The sequence below is a fragment of the Cajanus cajan genome, chromosome 11 (genome assembly GCF_000230855.2).
Source record: "Cajanus cajan strain Asha chromosome 11, NIPB_CcT2T_4, whole genome shotgun sequence".
Lineage (NCBI taxonomy): Eukaryota > Viridiplantae > Streptophyta > Magnoliopsida > Fabales > Fabaceae > Cajanus > Cajanus cajan.
Window position 1 is genome coordinate 14,879,812 of NC_138527.1, and position 18,880 is coordinate 14,898,691.

Below are 18,880 nucleotides of genomic sequence, written 5' to 3' on the forward strand. Positions count from 1 at the left end.
TTTGGGTTTAGGCTTCGTGGCTGCAGCTTTGGCTTTGGAGCTATAGCCTTGGATTTCCAACTTCATCAAAATCTACACAAAAAAGAAATATTTTCAACCAAAGAAACTACACTCTTGTAAATCCTTAGATTAATCTTAGTTTATCTATTTGGAGGGTTAAATACAACCAAAATTACTTACATCTCTCCCAAAAAGAGTGTCAAATTAAGCATAAAAATATGTAATTTGAGCACTTATCAATTATATTCTTACATTTTAATTGATGAAATCCTATTTAGTGTTGCTGGATTTTTCCAATTTGACCTTTCTATTTTGCTGCCAAATCATTACATAACCTAAAGTTCAATTTTTTCTTCTAATAATATTGTTTTAACATGAATGTAAAGTATTTATACATAACTTAAAGCACTTTTTAACATGATTGATACTACTTTTTAAATTGCTGCAGAATTTTAAATGATTGATATTACTTTTTTCACAATTATTTATTCTTGATAATATTTTTGTTTCAACTTCGTTTTTGCAATGTAAGGGAATAAATATTAGCCTTTCCTTAATAGCTATTAGCCTTTTCTAAATATATCTCTTTAGTTCTTGATTTTTTATTCATATTAATATATTATCCTTTACTTAATAGTTTTTCCTTAATAGTTATTAATTCTGGATTATATTCAAAATTTGTTTGTCATATAAGAAAATAGATATTAGCCTTTCCTTAATATATTTTTTAAGTTCATTATTATTACTATTAATTAAGTATATTGATATTACTAGGTTCTAAAATTAAGTAATTATTATTTTCTTTTCATTTCAAATTTCTTAATTTATTTTTGAGTTGATTGACATAACTTTATTTTTTTTAGTTGATTTATATATTACTTTTTGCTGAGACGTGAGATAACACTGATCACATATAGTTATTAATGACCTTAGTGTAATTGCTAATTTGGTGATTAGATTCAATTAAGATATAAAATAATATTTTTAATCAATTTATTCCTATTGTGTTGTTGACTTTCTACCAGTTCTACACTTTCAATCTTAAACGTTTTGTAGCTTCATAACTTTATTATATTTCCTTGCATTTGAGATAATAGTTGTATTGATTTATGCACTTCCTTTAGAATAAATGAGAATATAGGTGATATTTCACAAGTTATTACGTTGTATTGTTTTATGGAGTAGTTTTCTTTTCTATTGTGTTATTATTAAATGTTACATTCATTTTAAATTTTTGTTTTATATTTTCAATTTCATTTCAAAGGCCAAATAATCTCTATTAATTGATTTTTAATTATATGTGATGCATCAACTTTTTATTCAATTTTTATTTAATGCCTGATTCCATAATATTTAATAATCAGGATAAAAAGATTCATGCATATGTTAAAAAAATTGATTAATTTTTTTTAAAGATTGTTGAACGAAGGACATGCTTATGTAATAGAGAATTTGTTAGTTGTTGAAAACCAAATGAAGTTTAAAACAACTACATGCGAATTTAAGCTTGAGTTTATGCAAAACACCAAAATTGTTGAAGATGATGTTGAAAATATTTTTTTACATTCGTTCATGTTTGTACCATTTCCTAGTATTGTAGAATTAAATGAGTTTGTGTTGATGGGTAAGTTGTTGTTCAACATGTTGTTTTGGTGAACTATTTATGCTTAAATGTTATAGTTTTATTAAATAATTTGATTTCTATTTAAATTTCAATTTAGATGTAATTGGCCATGTCGTACAACGATATGATCTTAAGGAATCCAATAAAGGTGGAAAAATAAGTAAACCTGTGGAGGTGGTGCTTGAAGATTTGGAATAAGTTTTTTATACTATATTTCCTTTAGTGAATTTTCCCTTAATTACAATACATTTAATTGATTGTATGTATCTTATAAATTATGTTACTCGTTGTAGTCATTTGTTTCATTTTACGAGTACAACTTAGCATTATCTTTAAAATATTTGTATTCGTTGTAGGATGAGTTTGTGGCTACAATGGATGAATTCCTTTCAAAAAATACAAGTAACAATGTTGTAATTGTTGTATTGCAACTATGGAAGCGGAATGTTTTCAATGGTATGCATTTTGAAACTATTTTTTTTAATGTTTTCAATTTGTATATAAAGCATAGATAATCAATTTATTTGCTTTAATTGTTTTAAGGTAAAAAGGGTGTATCTAATTCTTACAACGCTACCAAACTTCTTATCAATATGAACATTAAGCTTGATTTGGAGTATAAAGAAAGGTCACATTTTCTTTAACTTGAAAAACTATTTAATGAATGGTCAATTCTTTTAATGTTGCACAAGAAGTACTATGACATTTAAGTGTTTTGATTTTTTTTAATAGGTTGAACAAATGTAATTCTACTATGAGTCATGGTGTTAGTCCTACTTTTGTGGGTGATGATTTCTTGCAAAGACAGTGAATGACAATTTCTAATATTGTTAATTGTGTTCAGATTTTGTTATTTTTAAATATTATTTTTTTTGTAAATTTTAATAAGTACATTTAATCATTAAATTTATTCTTTCTAATATATTAAACCTCTATTATCATGTAATTAAAGATGTTACTACACTGATCTGGGAAAGATTATAGAAATTGATCAGCACAAATATTGGCATTATAATTCATAAAACAAATGTGCTAAAAAAGTTATTAGTCTTGGAAGCTAGTATTTTTTGTGAACATTGTGAGATGATTGTTGTTGGAGTCTCTAGCCATAATCTGAAACTTATGCATATTAAAAAAATATAATATGATATTTTAACATAATGCATCTATTTAACTCTTTTAATTTTGTTAGATAATTTAAGTATTTATCCTTCAACTTATGTTGTGCCCTCAAAATTTATTAGATTCATGTTTCATGTCACTGTCATTGATGACACTAGTTCCACAAATTTTTTCATGTTTAACCATGTCGTCAAATTTTGTCATGTTTAGTGGAGAAGTGCTAACCCAACAACCTAATGTAAGTTGGTTGGTAATTTTTACTTAATGTATTTTGTTTAAGTATGTTTGTTCAAATATTTTTACTAATATTTTCATTTGTGCAAAATATGCTTACTGGTTCTCTAGAAGAAACTCCTCCAATTAAAGTCACAGGGAAAAACTTGCTAGTCCTGAATCAAGAAACTCAAACTTCAAGCACCAAGGTACCAAAGCTATTGTTGATATCAAGAAGGAACAAGAAGAATGATGATTTCTTTGTATTGATTAGTGTTTAGGTTGTGTTATGGGTTTACATGTTTTCAAGTTTGGAGGAACTATTCATATGGTTTCATAGTGATGTAGATGTAAGTATTATGCACTTTTGAAATTGTGGTTTCATGCCTTTGAACATGAATTTATTTTGAGATTGATGGTATTGTTGGTTTTCATCCTTTTGGATATGTCTTTTATGGAGACTATGAGTTGTTAATGTCAAGGGTTTGGTTTGGATTTTAACTACCATATGGTTTTTTTTGTATTTTGAGAACTATACCATCATGTGAATAGTGTTGATGATTTAGTTGTGAAATATTGTTAGTTATATTTTAACCCTTTGATTTATGCTTGAAGTTTTAATTGGTGTTTTCATGTGGTAAATGTTTTTCTATGCAAATATTATTCAACAAGTTTTTTTAAACTATGAATGTCTTTATTAATACTATTTTTTTTTTGTTAATGATTTTGGATAAATCTAATTTTGTTCAAATGAGTTATGAACAAATTGAATAAATATTTCAAACATACTTTAATTACGAACAAATTGAAAAATAAGGTGACGATGAAATTGTTTCATCTTGTTCATCAATAACTTTGAAAAATTATTTTAATTCTTCCATCAGGTGTAGTTTTCATGTGATAATTTCCTCATATTTCACTGTTTTCAGGTTTCTAATTGAAACATAAAGATAAGAAAATAATATTGTTTCATATTTTATTAATTTTTATTTTTTAAAATTTATTTTAAAATTTCTAAATATAAAACTAATTTATAATTATTCAAAAATATTGTATAAAGATATATTGCAATATTAATTATATTTATGTGTTTACATAATATATTTTTAAATAAATATTATAAATTTTGTTCAGTTTTTTTCCTATAATGATTTTCAAAATAATTACAATGGTTATTAAATAAATAATTAACTATGAGATTTTATACTTTGATTACTGATTCAGAAATTAATCTAAAGTTTCTACCGGTAAAATAGTTACACAAGTAAAAAGAAAAAATAAATGAATACCAAAAAATTACTACAAAATTAAAATGTTACATAAATAAAAAGAAAAAAATCTAAAGGTTAATATATTTTTTGGTTGGTGATGGTTGGTTAAAGTAAATAAGCCAAAATAATCACTACCCCGTCAGATAATTAAAATATTTGGTTGTTGGTTGATTTAAAGTAACTAAACAAAAATTTTTGGAGGGTAGTTTTACTATGCATTTGGTGACTGGTTTCTTAGATAAACTCAATTAACAAAAGCAGGTGGATATTGCCTTTGATGCACATTTGATGTTTGTTTCCTACGACGCATGATTAAAAGATGAGTGACTCTTTATTTTTATAATGGTTGCAACAACAACTAAAGGTATTTAATATTAAAATATTAAAGTCTCATTATATTAGTTTGTTATGTTAGAAACTGTGTCCATTTTTTATCATGTCACATGTAGTGCAAATAAAGTTATTTATGTGATAGAGGATAGACATGATATACTTTAGAAAAGGTATGTGTTACGTTATTTATTTAAATATTTTATTAAAATACATTATTATAATATTATTGTCTTTTCTTTATTATTTATTTATTCTTGTGTGAATGTTCTTCTCTCAATGTCACACTTTTTTTTTTCTCTCTTTGAACATAAATGGTTCAATTGATGGATTTATCTACTGCATCATATATATCGTGAGTGATTATTGATTTTTGAAATTTAATCACCATCCAAACTGAACATGTTATGCTTCATTCATATACTAAAAAAAAATTGAAAATTTTTCCTGCATATATATTTCTTCTTCTATGACTATTCTTCTCTTAATACTAAAGACCCCATTGCGTCATTTATTTACTGTGCATGTTATTTTTAATTATCTAACCTTTTATTTGCTTGCCAAACTATAGTTTTTTTAAATATTTATGGTTTTGATTCATATTGAAACGACAAAGGTTTGTTGTATAACTCTTTGTTGTTATTGTCCTTTTAGATTTAGTTCCCAAGCGAGAGTCATTTAAGAAAATAAATAAATAATTTTATTTATTGACAGATTGAACTTTTTAAATTTTCTTTCAATGCTAAACATTATAAATTGTTTATAATAGATATTTAACATTTTTTTTAGTTTTTTCAAATTTTGAGTATTTAGAGACAAGCAGTGTTATGGAGGATAATGTTGAAAAAAAACAAAATAACTCAAAATCATTCGATGAAGATGTTTAATATTATAATCACAATAAATGTGTCAGTGTGTCATTCAAATGTCACCAATGGTGAGTGATAATATGTTCCATTGTTACATATTAGTAATAGGAAATAATTTTTTGTCAAAATATTTAATAATATAGAAGCACTTTAAAATGTAATTAATATATGAGTGTGTATTTTACAATTGCGAGGAACAACATTCCAAGTGATCATTCCTGTGAGCATTATCTAAATGATTTTATTGGAGGAAACACATCTAATCAAGTAAAATAGTGTAGTATTCCATTGTCATATATTACTATTGGTAAAATTAAATTTTGTAAAAGATGACTTATTCTATTTATATTTAAAAATTAATAATTATTCATATTTTGTTATCATTATTACTAGGAACCAACAATCAAAATGTTTCTCCCTTTTTTGCTGGAGATAAACTATTATTTGGTAAAGTTGCACTTATGCAACGTCAATGTAATATGTTTCAATTTTTTGATGTAACAACTGACAAGTTAAAGTATTAAACAATTTTTTTTTATCGCTTCACTGTTTCCTGGGATTGGCTTTGGGCTTTTCCTGCGCAGCTTAGGTGGAGGGCAATGAAGGCCTCCTTCTGGGGGGGCCAGAGCCATCAGTGAGATACCACTCTGGAAGAGCTAGAATTCTAACCTTGTGCCAGGACCTACGGGCCAAGGGACAATCTCAGGTAGACAGTTTCTATGGGGCGTAGGCCTATAGAGAAACTTATTTACAAGGTTTTTTTTCCAGTCAATGATAGCATACATAATGTTCGTCAATCTAACACTATCTTAAATAAAGTTGTTTAGCATTTCTTATTTGATTATCCTTTTATGTTGTTGTTTTATAGTTAAGATATTTATCTTGCCAAAGACCAAATCGCACATCAAATCAAAATAATGAATTTGATGACTCGTTGGAAGAACGTGAATCAAATCATAATAACCATGCGTAAAGGAAAAGATCACAAAAATTAATATGGAATAATGGTAGATCAACCAAAACATCAGAGCAAAATGTACTAATTGATGATATACATGAAGATGTATCCACTACTGATTGTATGTATTCAATATTGTATTTTTTTTTAAGTTTCATATTTTAACCATTAGTCTATTATATGAAAACTTATTATTTTCTTATAATAATAAAGAATTTATTGTGATATTGGTGATCTTACTTATGAGTATCAAGAATGTGGAGCAATGATGTGGTATTTTGAGAGAGTGTAAAAGGGTTACAATCCAGCGAACCCTAGATTCTCTTTGTGTTGCATGCAAGGTAAAATAAAGTTTCCTGATTTTTGGCCCGCACCTTAAAGAGTGACACAAAGAGTGAGCTATTCTTGGAGAATATTAAATCATTTAATATGATGTTTTCATTCATCTTTATGGGGGGGGGGTAAGATAATGGATCGGGTCCTCCAATTTTTGTCATGAGTTGTGAGAATTACCATAGAATTGGTAGTTTGTTTACTAATCTATTAAAGATACCCAAATTTTATCAATTGTACATATATGACACGAAAAATGAAATTGCTAACAGAATTTTTGTTGTTAGATAATTATTGATACATTTGGCTATATTATTTATTTCTTTTCTAAATTTTCCATACTTAATTTATGTGTTGAGTCCTTATCTTAAATAGTTTTTTATTCTATTATATTGTAGGATGGATAACAATTATGATCTATTGCATACAGAAATAATGTCTAACATTAAAAAGATGCTTGACTCTTATAATCCTTATGTTCAAACATATAGTATGGTTCAAGATCTTCTAAAGGAAAGTAATGTGCGCAACCTAAAATTGAGAATAATAAGGAAAAGCGGAAAGGATGGTAAGAGGTATAATCTTCCAACTGTGTCTAAGGTTGCGACTTTAGTTGTGGGTGATTTTTTTGTAGGCAATGGTGAGAGAGACATTGTTTTAGAGACTCAAGAAGGATACCTAGAATGACTTTCTATAGTGAGTTCTGCTTACTTAACATTGCACTACCCACTTTTGTTCCCACGTGGAGAGGATGGATACAATGATGACATCCCATTAAATGAAGTTACAATAGACACTTCCAAAAAAAAGGGAAAAAGTATCTATGAGGGAGTTTTTCCTTATAAAATTCAACAAAGAGGAGATAAATAGGTAGTTTTGTTGTACTCCAAAAGGCTTTTTCAAAAAATTTTGGTGGACGCTTATAACATGATTGAGTAAGCCAGATTGAATTATGTGAAAACTCACCAAAAGCAATTAAGGTCAAAAATATATAAAGGTTTACAAAATGCAATTTTAAGAGGTGAAACAGATCCTTCAACAACAAGAAAACGTATTGTCTTACCCTCGTGTTTCATTGGAGGTGCTTGGCACATGTTTCAAAATTATCAGAATGCTATGGGTATTTGTAGATGGGCAGGTTACCCTGATTTGCTTATTACTTTTACCTGTAATCAAAAGTGGCCCGAATTAAATTGAGTATTGAGTAATCATGGACTACAATATGTAGATAGACCTTATTTAATTTATTGAGTTTTTAAGGTGAAACTTGACCAACTTTTGAAGGATTTAAAGGAAGGAAATTTTTTTTTTGTAAGATTACAGCAAGTATATTTTCTTATTCTAACTTAATTTTGATTCAAACTTACTGCTCAAAATGATTTGTAAATATGAAATTAATAGCTTTGTCACGTAATGATTTTTTTTTTAATTTTGAATATGCAATGATGTATACGATAGAGTCCCAAAAGCGTGGATAACCTTATGCCCACATTCTTATTTGGAATTTTTTTTGTAAGATTACAACAAGTATATTTTCGTATTCTAACTTAATTTCGATTCAAACTGATTGCTCAAAATGACTTGTAAATATGAAATTAATAGCTTTGTCACATAATGATTTTTTTTTTAATTTTGAATATGCAGTGGTGTATACGATAGAGTCCCAAAAGTGTGGATTACATCATGCCCACATTCTTATTTGGATGCAACCAAATTTTATATATACAATGCCTCGTGACATTGACAAGATCATATCTGCTAAGGTTCCTGACAAAAACTTTGATTCTGAATTGTTTGATATTGTGCAATCTCTAATGGTCCATGGACCATGTGGAGCTCAAATAAGAAATCTCCATGCATGGTAATTGGGAAGTGTACAAAGTATTTCACTAAGAATTTTGTTGAACAAACAATAATTGATGCAAATAGGTATCCAGTTTATAGAAGAAGAGACAATGGTAGAGTAATTATGAAGGGTGATATTGTGATGGACAACAGATTTATCATTCCTTATAATAAAGATTTGTTGCTGAAGTACAATGCTCATATTAATGTAGAGTGATGTAATTAATCTTAATTTATCAAATAACTTTTCATGTATGTTAACAAGGGCTATGACTGTGTCACTACTACCTTTTATGACAATGTTGGAGAGCGGTCCACTTCCCAATGTGTTGATGAGATCAAATTGTATTATGATTGCAGGTGTTTGTCATCATTTGAAGCTAGATGGAGGATTTTTTTATTTTGACATCCATTGTAGAGAACCCTCAATTGAAAGATTGTCTTTCCATCTACCAGTTGAATAGTCTATCGTCTTTCGTGATGATTAATGCATTGATTGTGTGGTTAAAAAGCTGTCAATCTACATGTCAAGATGGAAGCAAATAAGAAATACTCAATTGTTAGGGACTTGACATATGCTAAATTTCCAATGAAGTTTGTTTGGAAACAAAAATCACGTGAATGGACTCCTAGACAACAAGGGTTTTTTATTGGCAGGTTGTTTTTTGTTCCTCCAGGAAGTGGAGAGATTTATTATTTGAGAATTTTGCTCAATATAATTAAGTATCCACAATCATATGATGCCATCAAAACAATCAACAATGTCATTCATCCAACATTTAAGGATACTTGCTATGCATTGGGGTTGCTAGATTATGATAAATAGTTCATTGATGCTATAATTGAGGCATTAAGTTGGGTTCAACTTCATATCTAAGAAGACTTTTTGCAACATTATTATTTTCTAATCAACTCTTCAGGGTTGAATTTGTTTGGTCAAGTACTTGGAAATATTTGAGTGATGATATCTTGCATCGTCAAAGGATAGTTATGCAACGTGAAGGTGATTAGTTAGATATTTGATTGCATTTCTAAATTCATATTTTGATTTTAAATTTCATTTGTTTTTATAAACTTAAAAATTTTTGTTCATAACGATAATTTCATTTTTGTTATCATAGCTTTGGTATTTTTTGGAGGACTATATCAACAACTTTAAGATGTGAGGCATAAATCATTTTGACAATTGCATCAAGTGGAATAGTAGTTTTGCTAGTTCTCGATGGCAGGACAACACATTCTAGATCTGTTATCCCAATTAATATGGATGAGTACTCTACTTGTTGTATTAAATAGGGAAACCATTTAGCTCAATTTATAATTAAAGCTAAATTGATAATATGGGATAAAGTTCCCATAACTTATAAACATTGTTTTGAAATATTTGACAAAATTTCTAAAAACATTATGCGATTTACTAATGTTGATAGTTTGAATCTCCCATTTGGAGGAAAGGTGATAATTTTAGGAGGTGATTTTAGACAGATTTTACGTATAATTCCTAAAGGGATAAGATAAGATATTGTCAATGTTAGCATTAGTGCTTTTTATCTTTGGAAATTTTGTGAGGTTCTCACTTTGACAAAAAACATGAGACTTCAAACTACCAATTCAATTTCCAATGCTATAGAGATTAAATTTTTTTGGATCGGGTGTTGAGCATCGGTGATGGAACTATTGGTCAAGGAGATGATGAAGAAATGAAAATTGAATTTCCTAAAGATTTGCTTATAAAGAATACATGTGACCTTTTTTCATCAATTGTTAATAGCACTTATCCATCATTGTTGGAAAACATCACTGACCACACGTATTTCCAACATAAGCCATATTAGCACCAACAAATGAAATCATTAACCAATTAAATGATTACATGCTATCACTGATTCTTTGAGAATTAAATTCATATTTGAGTTCAAATAGTACATGTTCTACTAAAGGGCAATTAGGAGCACATGATGATGTTCACACCCCTGAATTTCTTAATACTATCACTACTTTTGGACTTCCAAATCATGCGGTAAAATTGAAAGTTAGTGTTCTGATAATGTTGTTGAGAAATATGGATCAATCTTCTGGATTGTGTAATGGAACTAGACTTATCATAACTTAGTTGGGTAAATATTTTTTGGAGGAAAGTGATATCAAGCATCAATATTGGACAAAAGGTTTTTATTCCTCGATTGTCCTTAATTTCATCTGATAATAAAATTCCTTTCAAATTTCAACGTAGACAATTTTCAATAAATATCTTCTTTGTAATGAAGTAAAAAGTGGAGCGAGTATGTTAGCTATGACCATCAATGACTATATTTAAAATTGGGTGTTAGAAAGCCACCTGAGAGTTCTCAATTATATGACCCTCTTCGTCTCGCAGTCTGCAACACAAGTACAAGAAACCAAGCAGTGAAATAAGCATTGTCTAATACTATAGTTAGCCTCTAGCAAAAATTAAAACAGCAATAAATCCTAGCTTGTCTCTCGCATATCTTCACAACATTCGCACCAACATCTGGCTCACATTTGTGAGTTTTAACATAATACTCTTCAGGTTTATATGGAACATCCTGCTACGAAAAAACTTTGACTTAATCATACAAAATATCAAATTATATCCACACTAATCGTCTAGCTTCCATTCGCTTTGCAAATAGAATCATCCAAAACCAAAAGAAAACGCTAGATTAGTTCTCAATAGTAACAATAAATAAATATTATCACTCATATAATCCAACATCTATATACAATTGCAAATATATATGTATTTGAATGCATCATACCGTGAAAAATTAGTTGAAAAGAGAGGGCAAAAAGGTTAATAAAGACGAGTATCATACTCTTATGTATGTTAACTCATACAATGCATATGTGGAAATTTTGTTGACCGTTATTATAGGCGGAATCCGCAATGTCTGCATCTTTCTGGTTGAATTTTCCTCTACTTCCACCAATTCTGCAACAATTGAAGCCTCTCCTCCACTCTACACCATCATAAAGTAAGTTCAAAACAAGAAAATACAATGCATATCGTGGCTAACTCACTTAATTGAAGACAATGAGAATGATTTACCGAGTCACTGGGAACAACCATGTTGACTTCAATTTTTGTAGTGCAATTGAGATTATCGGAGTTGGAGTTCTTCTCGCACTTATCCAACTTGAATTTGGAGACAATTAAAGTTCCAGCAACATTGGATGCGAGAAAGGAAAAAGAAAGTAGGAAGATGATAAGGGTGACACACAAACGCAACACCATTTTTGGGTGGTTACGGTTTTGAATTGTGGAGTACTCTTCTAATTGGTTAAGGATGAGTAACGTAGGTTATCCCTTTGTTTCTTTTCTCCCATATGCACGAGCTTTCAACATATATCTACATTCTGAAATGGTGAAGTTGCAGTGGTAAATTTAATGTGATCTTTATTATGATCAACAAGATGCCAAATAAATTAATGAGTATTCAAACCAAAGCATCAATAATCAATAATAAATAAATAAAAGAGTATTCAATGACATTAATAAATTATTCAAATACATGCAGAATCAAGTTTTACCATTGAAATTATATAGATCTAGAACAAGACCTAAGGATGGTTTTCTTGGGGACATGAAAGTGAATGTGGAGAGAAGAAAGAAAGTGACGTAACATGCAAAATAGAGAGAAGCGGTTTGGCGATTATTCTTCTTCAAATAGAAAAAGCAAAACAAAACCACTCCAAAACCACTCTAAACAAATACGTGAGTGTAGTTTATTAAATTTGAACGGTCAAAATTAAACTAAAAATATGGTATTTTTTTTAATGGTCATGCAGATATTAAATATTTTTTAATACTGGTCATACATCATATATTTATGTGAATGAAATTTATAGTTCTCATATATTTTATAATAAAAAAGTTATCACTTTGTTCAAGAGATACACATAGGTGAAAATCGAATTATTTCATTCGAACTCGTTGTATTAGTATGTGTGTTAAAATTTTGTAACTTTTTAAACTAAGAAACCTATACACATTAAAGTATGCCACTTTATATTGTCAATTTTCATTGTCTCCATATTCAATTTGACATTATTAGTGAAGTATTTGTATTGTGATGAATTAGTTATAGCTATTTGTTTCGTATACAAAGAAAATCACAAAGAATACTAAATTCAGGATCAGAATAACAGAACATATATTTTTTTTGTCCGAAATGTTAAGAACTAAAATGACACTAATTTGAGGAAGCGACAATTGAATCTGGCATGTTTGTGGTGTAGGAATTATGGCGAACACCACGAGTACATACCAATTAACATATCATTTACACATAGGGAATTCTCTCATACGTGTTTCGAAAAATAAATGCCAACTTTACTATCACAAAAACATTCCAATCATATATTTTTTTTTAATAAATAAAAACCAAAATTTTTCCATTAGTTGGGTTGACACATATATAGATAAGAAGATCCTATTATGCTTTATAGCAAATCATGTTTATAGTATAACTATTGAACTTAAAATCCTTATTAATGATTTTGCTTATGATTTTTGTTGGTCTCTTTCTGCTTTAGTGTATTATCTGTTTCATCTATTCTTCTTATTGCAGTTTCTACAAATTTTCATTAGAAATAGAAGAAGTCAGTTTTCTCTGTAAGAAGTCATTAAAAGTTAACTTTTTCTATCTCTAATAATTTTCTTCACGCGTGAAAACCACTTGGGATGGGTTTCTACCATCATTATTATCATATACTATCTTTTATTCCTAAATGTGTTCAATTGTAACTTCATCTTGTCTAATACGTTTACTCTTCCAACATGACAAGAGAACAAAATTTACAAAGCAACAATTGAATAAACTTTTTCTCTAATGGATTAATTCTTTGATACATACATGCATTCATTCCTAAAACCTATAAAACAATTGGAAAGAGAATTTTCCTTATTTCTACCTGTCACAAGATAGAAGCAAAAACATGAAAATGAATAAAATACAGTGCACAAATTCTAATCAGAGAGACTGATACATAACTGCTATTCACTTTATGTCTCAATCTTTAATCGGCAAACAAACTTACAGAATCAATGTATGAAGTCAATGTAATCAAACAAATGAAAATGAAACCCTGATCAATAAGAAATCAAAGAAAAAAAATCAAACAATTGAAAATGAAACCCTAATCATCAAGAAATCAAATGGAACCCTGGGTCTAAAAGAGAAAAAAGGCTGACCTGAAGTAGAAAGAGAGAAGGAAAAAGTGAGCGAGAGAACGAGCGAGGGAGGGAGAGAGAAGGTTCGCAGAAAGAGGGGTCGTGAGTGAGGGTCGCACATTTGCTTGCAATTTCTTCACTTTTCAGTAAAACCAGGACGATTGCATGCATTATTCATGTTTTTAGGTACGTTAAAAACACATTTATTTATAAATAAATTATATTTATATATTTATAACATTAATAAAAAGGATATTTTATTTCGATGTCCATATTTTTTTGTTTTATTATTTTTAATTAACTTGTTTAACTAACTTTATATCTTTAATCTACAATGTCATTCTGTCTATATTTCCCTTTACAAAGGGAATATCATTTTCAATAAATATTTTTGGCTTCTATTTTTATATGGACTATTTTATCTTTTATTTATTTTTTAACAACTACCTTTTGTATCATTAATTTCTCATTATTTTCCTTCTTTATTTTTTTTAATACAATGCAGGCACGAAGTGCCTTTTTTCTGCTAGTAATTATAATGAGTTATACATCTATCCCCATTATATATCTTGGTCAGTTTTTATTTTCTTTTTTGGGCTTATTTTTCGTAGGATTAAACAAGGATACAAACATTTTGGGCCTGGTGGCAGTGTGGATCTGGTGTGGCTAACCCAAACATTGTTTCCCTCCTTCAATTCATAGCCATTCTTGCGTTTCAGTTTCACCTTCATTTCGTTCCTGCCAAAACCGTTACCTGTAGAGGCTCCACCAAACTCATAGCTTTGAGATTCAGTTTCAAAGAATTTAATACTGTTTTTCTGAAATCTCTCTGTTAGGTAACCTAACTAACCTAACTACTTTTGGACTTCCAAATCATGAGGTAAAATTGAAAGTTAGTGTTCTGATAATGTTGTTGAGAAATATGGATCAATCTTCTGGATTGTGTAATGGAACTAGACTTATCATAACTCAGTTGGGTAAATATGTTTTTGGACGAAAAAGTGATATCAAGCAACAATATTGGACGAAAGGTTTTTATTCCTCGGTTGTCCTTAATTTCATCTGATAATAAAATTCATTTCAAATTTCAATGTAGAAAATTTTCAATAAATATCTCCTTTGTAATGAATTAAAAAGTGGAGCAAGTATGTTAGCTATGACCATCAATGACTATATTTAAAATTGGGTGTTAGAAAGCCACCTGAGAGTTCTCAATTATATGACCCTCTTCGTCTCGCAGTCTGCAACACAAGTACAAGAAACCAAGCAGCGAAATTAGCATTGTCTAACACTATAGTTAGCCTCTAGCAAAACCTAAAACAACAATAAATCATAGCTTGCCTCTCGCATATCTTCACAATATTCGCACGAGCATCTGGCTCACATTTGCGTGTTTTAACATAATACTCTTCAGGTTTATATGGAACATCCTGCTAAGAACAAACTTTAACTTAATCATACAAAATATCAAATTATATCCACACTAATCGTCTAGCTTCCATTCGCTTTGAAAATAGAATCATCTAAAACCAAAAGAAAACGCTAGATTAGTTCTCAATAGTAACAATAAATAATTATTATCACTCATATAATCCAACATCTATATACAATTGCAAACATATATGTATTTGAATGCATCATACCGTGAAAAATTAGTTGAAAAGAGAGGGCAAAAAGGCTAACAAAGACGAGTAACACACTCTTATGTATGTTAACTCATAAAATGCATATGTGGAAATTTTGTTTACCGTTATTACAGGCAGAATCCGCAATGTTGGCATCTTTCTGGTTGAATTTTCCTCTACTTCCACCAATTCTACAACAATCGAAGCCTCTCCTCCACTCTACACCATCATAAAGTAAGTTCAAAACAAGAAAATACAATGCATAACGTGGCTAATTCACTTAATTGAAGACAATGAGAATGATTTACCGAGTCACTAGGAACAACCATGTTGACTTCAATTTTGGTGGTGAAATTGAGATTATCGGAGTTGGAGTTCTTCTCGCACTTCTCCAACTTGGATTTGGAGATAATTTAAGTTCCAGCAACATGGGATGCGAGAAACGAAAAAGAAAGTAGGAAGATGATAAGGGTGACACACGAACGCATTGCCATTTTTGGGTGGTTACGGTTTTGAATTGTGGAGTACTCTTCTAATTGGTTAAGGAAGAGTAACGTAGGTTATCCCTTTGTTTCTTTTCTCCCATATGCACGAGCTTTCAACATATATCTACATTCTGAAATGGTGAAGTTGTAGTGGTAAATTTAATGTGATCTTGATTATGATCAACAAGATGCCAAATAAATTAATGAGTATTCAAACCAAAGCATCAATAATTAATAATAAATAAATAAAAGAGTATTCAATGACATTAATAAATTATTCAAATACATGCAGAATCAAGTTTTACCATCGAAATTATATAGATCTAGAACAAGACGTAAGGATGGTTTTCTTGGGGACATGAAAGTGAATGTGGAGAGAATAAAGAAAGTGACGTAACATGCAAAATAGAGAGAAGCAGTTTGGCGATTATTCTTCTTCAAACAGCAAAAGCAAAACAAAACCACTCCAAAACCACTCTAAACAAATACGTGAGTGTAGTTTATTAAATTTGAACGGTCAAAATTAAACTAAAAATATGGTATTTGTTTTAATGGTCATGCAGATATTAAATATCTTTTAATACTGGTCATACATCATGTATTTATGTGAATTAAATTTATAGTTCTCATATATTTTATAATAAAAAAGTTATCACTTTGTTCAAGATATACATATAGGTGAAAATCGAATTATTTCATTCGAACTCGTTGTATTTGTATGTGTGTTAAAATTTTGTAACTTTTTAAACTAAGAAACCTATACACATTAAAGTATGCCATGTTATATTGTCAATTTTCATTGTCTCCATATTCAATTTGACATTATTAGTAAAGTATTTGTATTGTGATGAATTAGTTATAGTTATTTGTTTCGTATACAAAGAAGATCGCAGAGAGTACTAAATTCAGGATTGGAATAACAGAACATATGTTATTTTTGTCCAAAATGTTAAGAACTAAAATGACACTAATTTGAGGAAGCGACAATTGAATCTGGCATGTTTGTGGTGTAGGAATTATGGCGAACACCACGAGTACATACCAATTAACATATCATTTACGCATAGGGAATTCTCACATACGTGTTTCAAAAAATAAATGCCAACTTTACTATCACAAAAACATTCAAATCATATATTTTTTTTTAATAATTAAAAACCAAACCTTTTTCCATTAGTTGGGTTGACAACATATATAGATAAGAAGATCCTATTATGCTTTATAGCAAATCATGTTTATAGTATAACTATTGAACTCAAAATCCTTATTAATGATTTTGCTTATGATTTTTGTTGGTCTCTTTCTGCTTTAGTGTATTCTCTGTTTTATCTATTCTTCTTATTGCAGTTTCTACAAATATTCATTAGAAATAGAAAAAGTTAGTTTTCTCTATAAGAAGTCATTAAAAGTTAACTTTTTCTATCTCTAATAATTTTCTTCACGCGTGAAAACCACTTGGGATGGGTTTCTACCATCATTATTATCATATACTATCTTTTATTCCCAAATGTGTTCAATTGTAACTTTATCTTGTATAATACGTTTACTCTTCCAACATGACAAGAGAACAAAATTTACAATACAACAATTGAATAAACTTTTTCTCAAATGTATTAATTCTTTGATAATTGCATGCATTCATTTCTAAAACCTATAAAACAATTGGAAAGAGAATTTTCCTTATTTTTACCTGTAACAAGATAGAAGCAAAAACATGAAAATGAATAAAATATAGTCCACAAATTCTAATCAGAGAGATTGATACATAATTGCTATTCACTTTATGTCTCAATCTTTAATCGGCAAACAAACTTACAGAATCAATATATGAAGTCAATGTAATCAAACAAATGAAAATGAAACCATGATCAATAAGAAATCAAAGAAAAAAAATCAAACAATTGAAAATGAAACCCTAATCATCAAGAAATCAAATGGAACCCTGGGTCTAAAAGAGAAGAAAGGCAGACCTGAAGTAGAAAGAGAGAAGGAAAAAGCGAGTGAGAGAACGAGCGAGGGAGGGAGAGAGAAGGTTTGCAGAATGAGGGGTGGTGAGCAAGGGTTGCACATTTGCTTGCAATTTCTTCACTTTTCAGTAGAACTAGGACGATTGCATGCGTTATTCATGTTTTTAGGTACATTAAAAACACATTTATTTATAAATAAATTATATTTATATATTTATAACATTAATAAAAAGGATATTTTATTTCGATGTCCATATTTTTTTGTTTTATTATTTTTAATTAACTTGTTTAACTAACTTTATATCTTTAATCTACAATGTCATTCTGTCTATATTTCCCTTTACAAAGGGAATATCATTTTCAATAACTACTTTTGTTTTCTATTTTTATATGGACTATTTTATCCTTTATTTATTTTTTAATAACTACCTTTTGTATCATTAATTTCTCATGATTTTCCTTCTTTATTTTTTTAATACAATGCGGGCACGAAGTGCCTTTTTTCTACTAGTAATTATAAGGAGTTATACATCTATCCCCATTATATATCTTGGTCAGTTTTTATTTTCTTTTTTGGGCTTATTTTTCGTAGGATTAAACAGGGATACAAACATTTTGGGCCTGGTGGCAGTGTGGGTCTGGTGTGGCGAACCCAAACATTGTTTCCCTCCTTCAATTCAAAGTCATTCTTCCGTTTTAGTTTCACCTTTATTTCTTTGCTGCCAAAACCGCTATCTGCAGAAGCTCCACCAAACTCACAGCGTTGAGATTCAGTTTCAAAGAATTTAATACTATTTTTCTGAAATCTCTCTTTTAGGTAACCTAACTAACCTAACTACTCTTTTTGAAAGTTTTTTTTATATGATTTGAATGTTTTTGTGATTGTAAAGTCGGTGTTTGTTTTTCGAATCACGTATGTGAGAATTCCTTATGTGTAATGATATGCTAATTGTATGCACTCATGGTGTTCGCCATAATTCCTACACCACAAACATGCCAGATTCAATTGTTGCTTCCCCAAATTAGTGTCATTTTAGTTCTTAA

The 18,880-nt window shown here is 29.2% G+C and overlaps 1 protein-coding gene across 1 annotated transcript; it reads right to left on the bottom strand.

Moving 5' to 3' along the window:
* Positions 1-7,750: 7,750 nt before the first annotated feature.
* On the bottom strand, positions 7,751-18,436 carry LOC109787977 (protein HAPLESS 2-like). The gene is made up of 7 exons (XM_083067158.1): positions 17,840-18,436; positions 15,693-16,000; positions 15,508-15,603; positions 11,636-15,189; positions 11,403-11,546; positions 10,904-10,943; positions 7,751-9,085 (listed from the first exon to the last, which is right to left on the bottom strand). The coding sequence occupies exons 4-6, from the start codon at positions 11,819-11,821 to the stop codon at positions 10,914-10,916; spliced, it is 360 nt and encodes a 119-aa protein (XP_082923284.1). The 5' UTR covers positions 11,822-15,189; positions 15,508-15,603; positions 15,693-16,000; positions 17,840-18,436; the 3' UTR covers positions 7,751-9,085; positions 10,904-10,913.
* Positions 18,437-18,880: the final 444 nt, after the last annotated feature.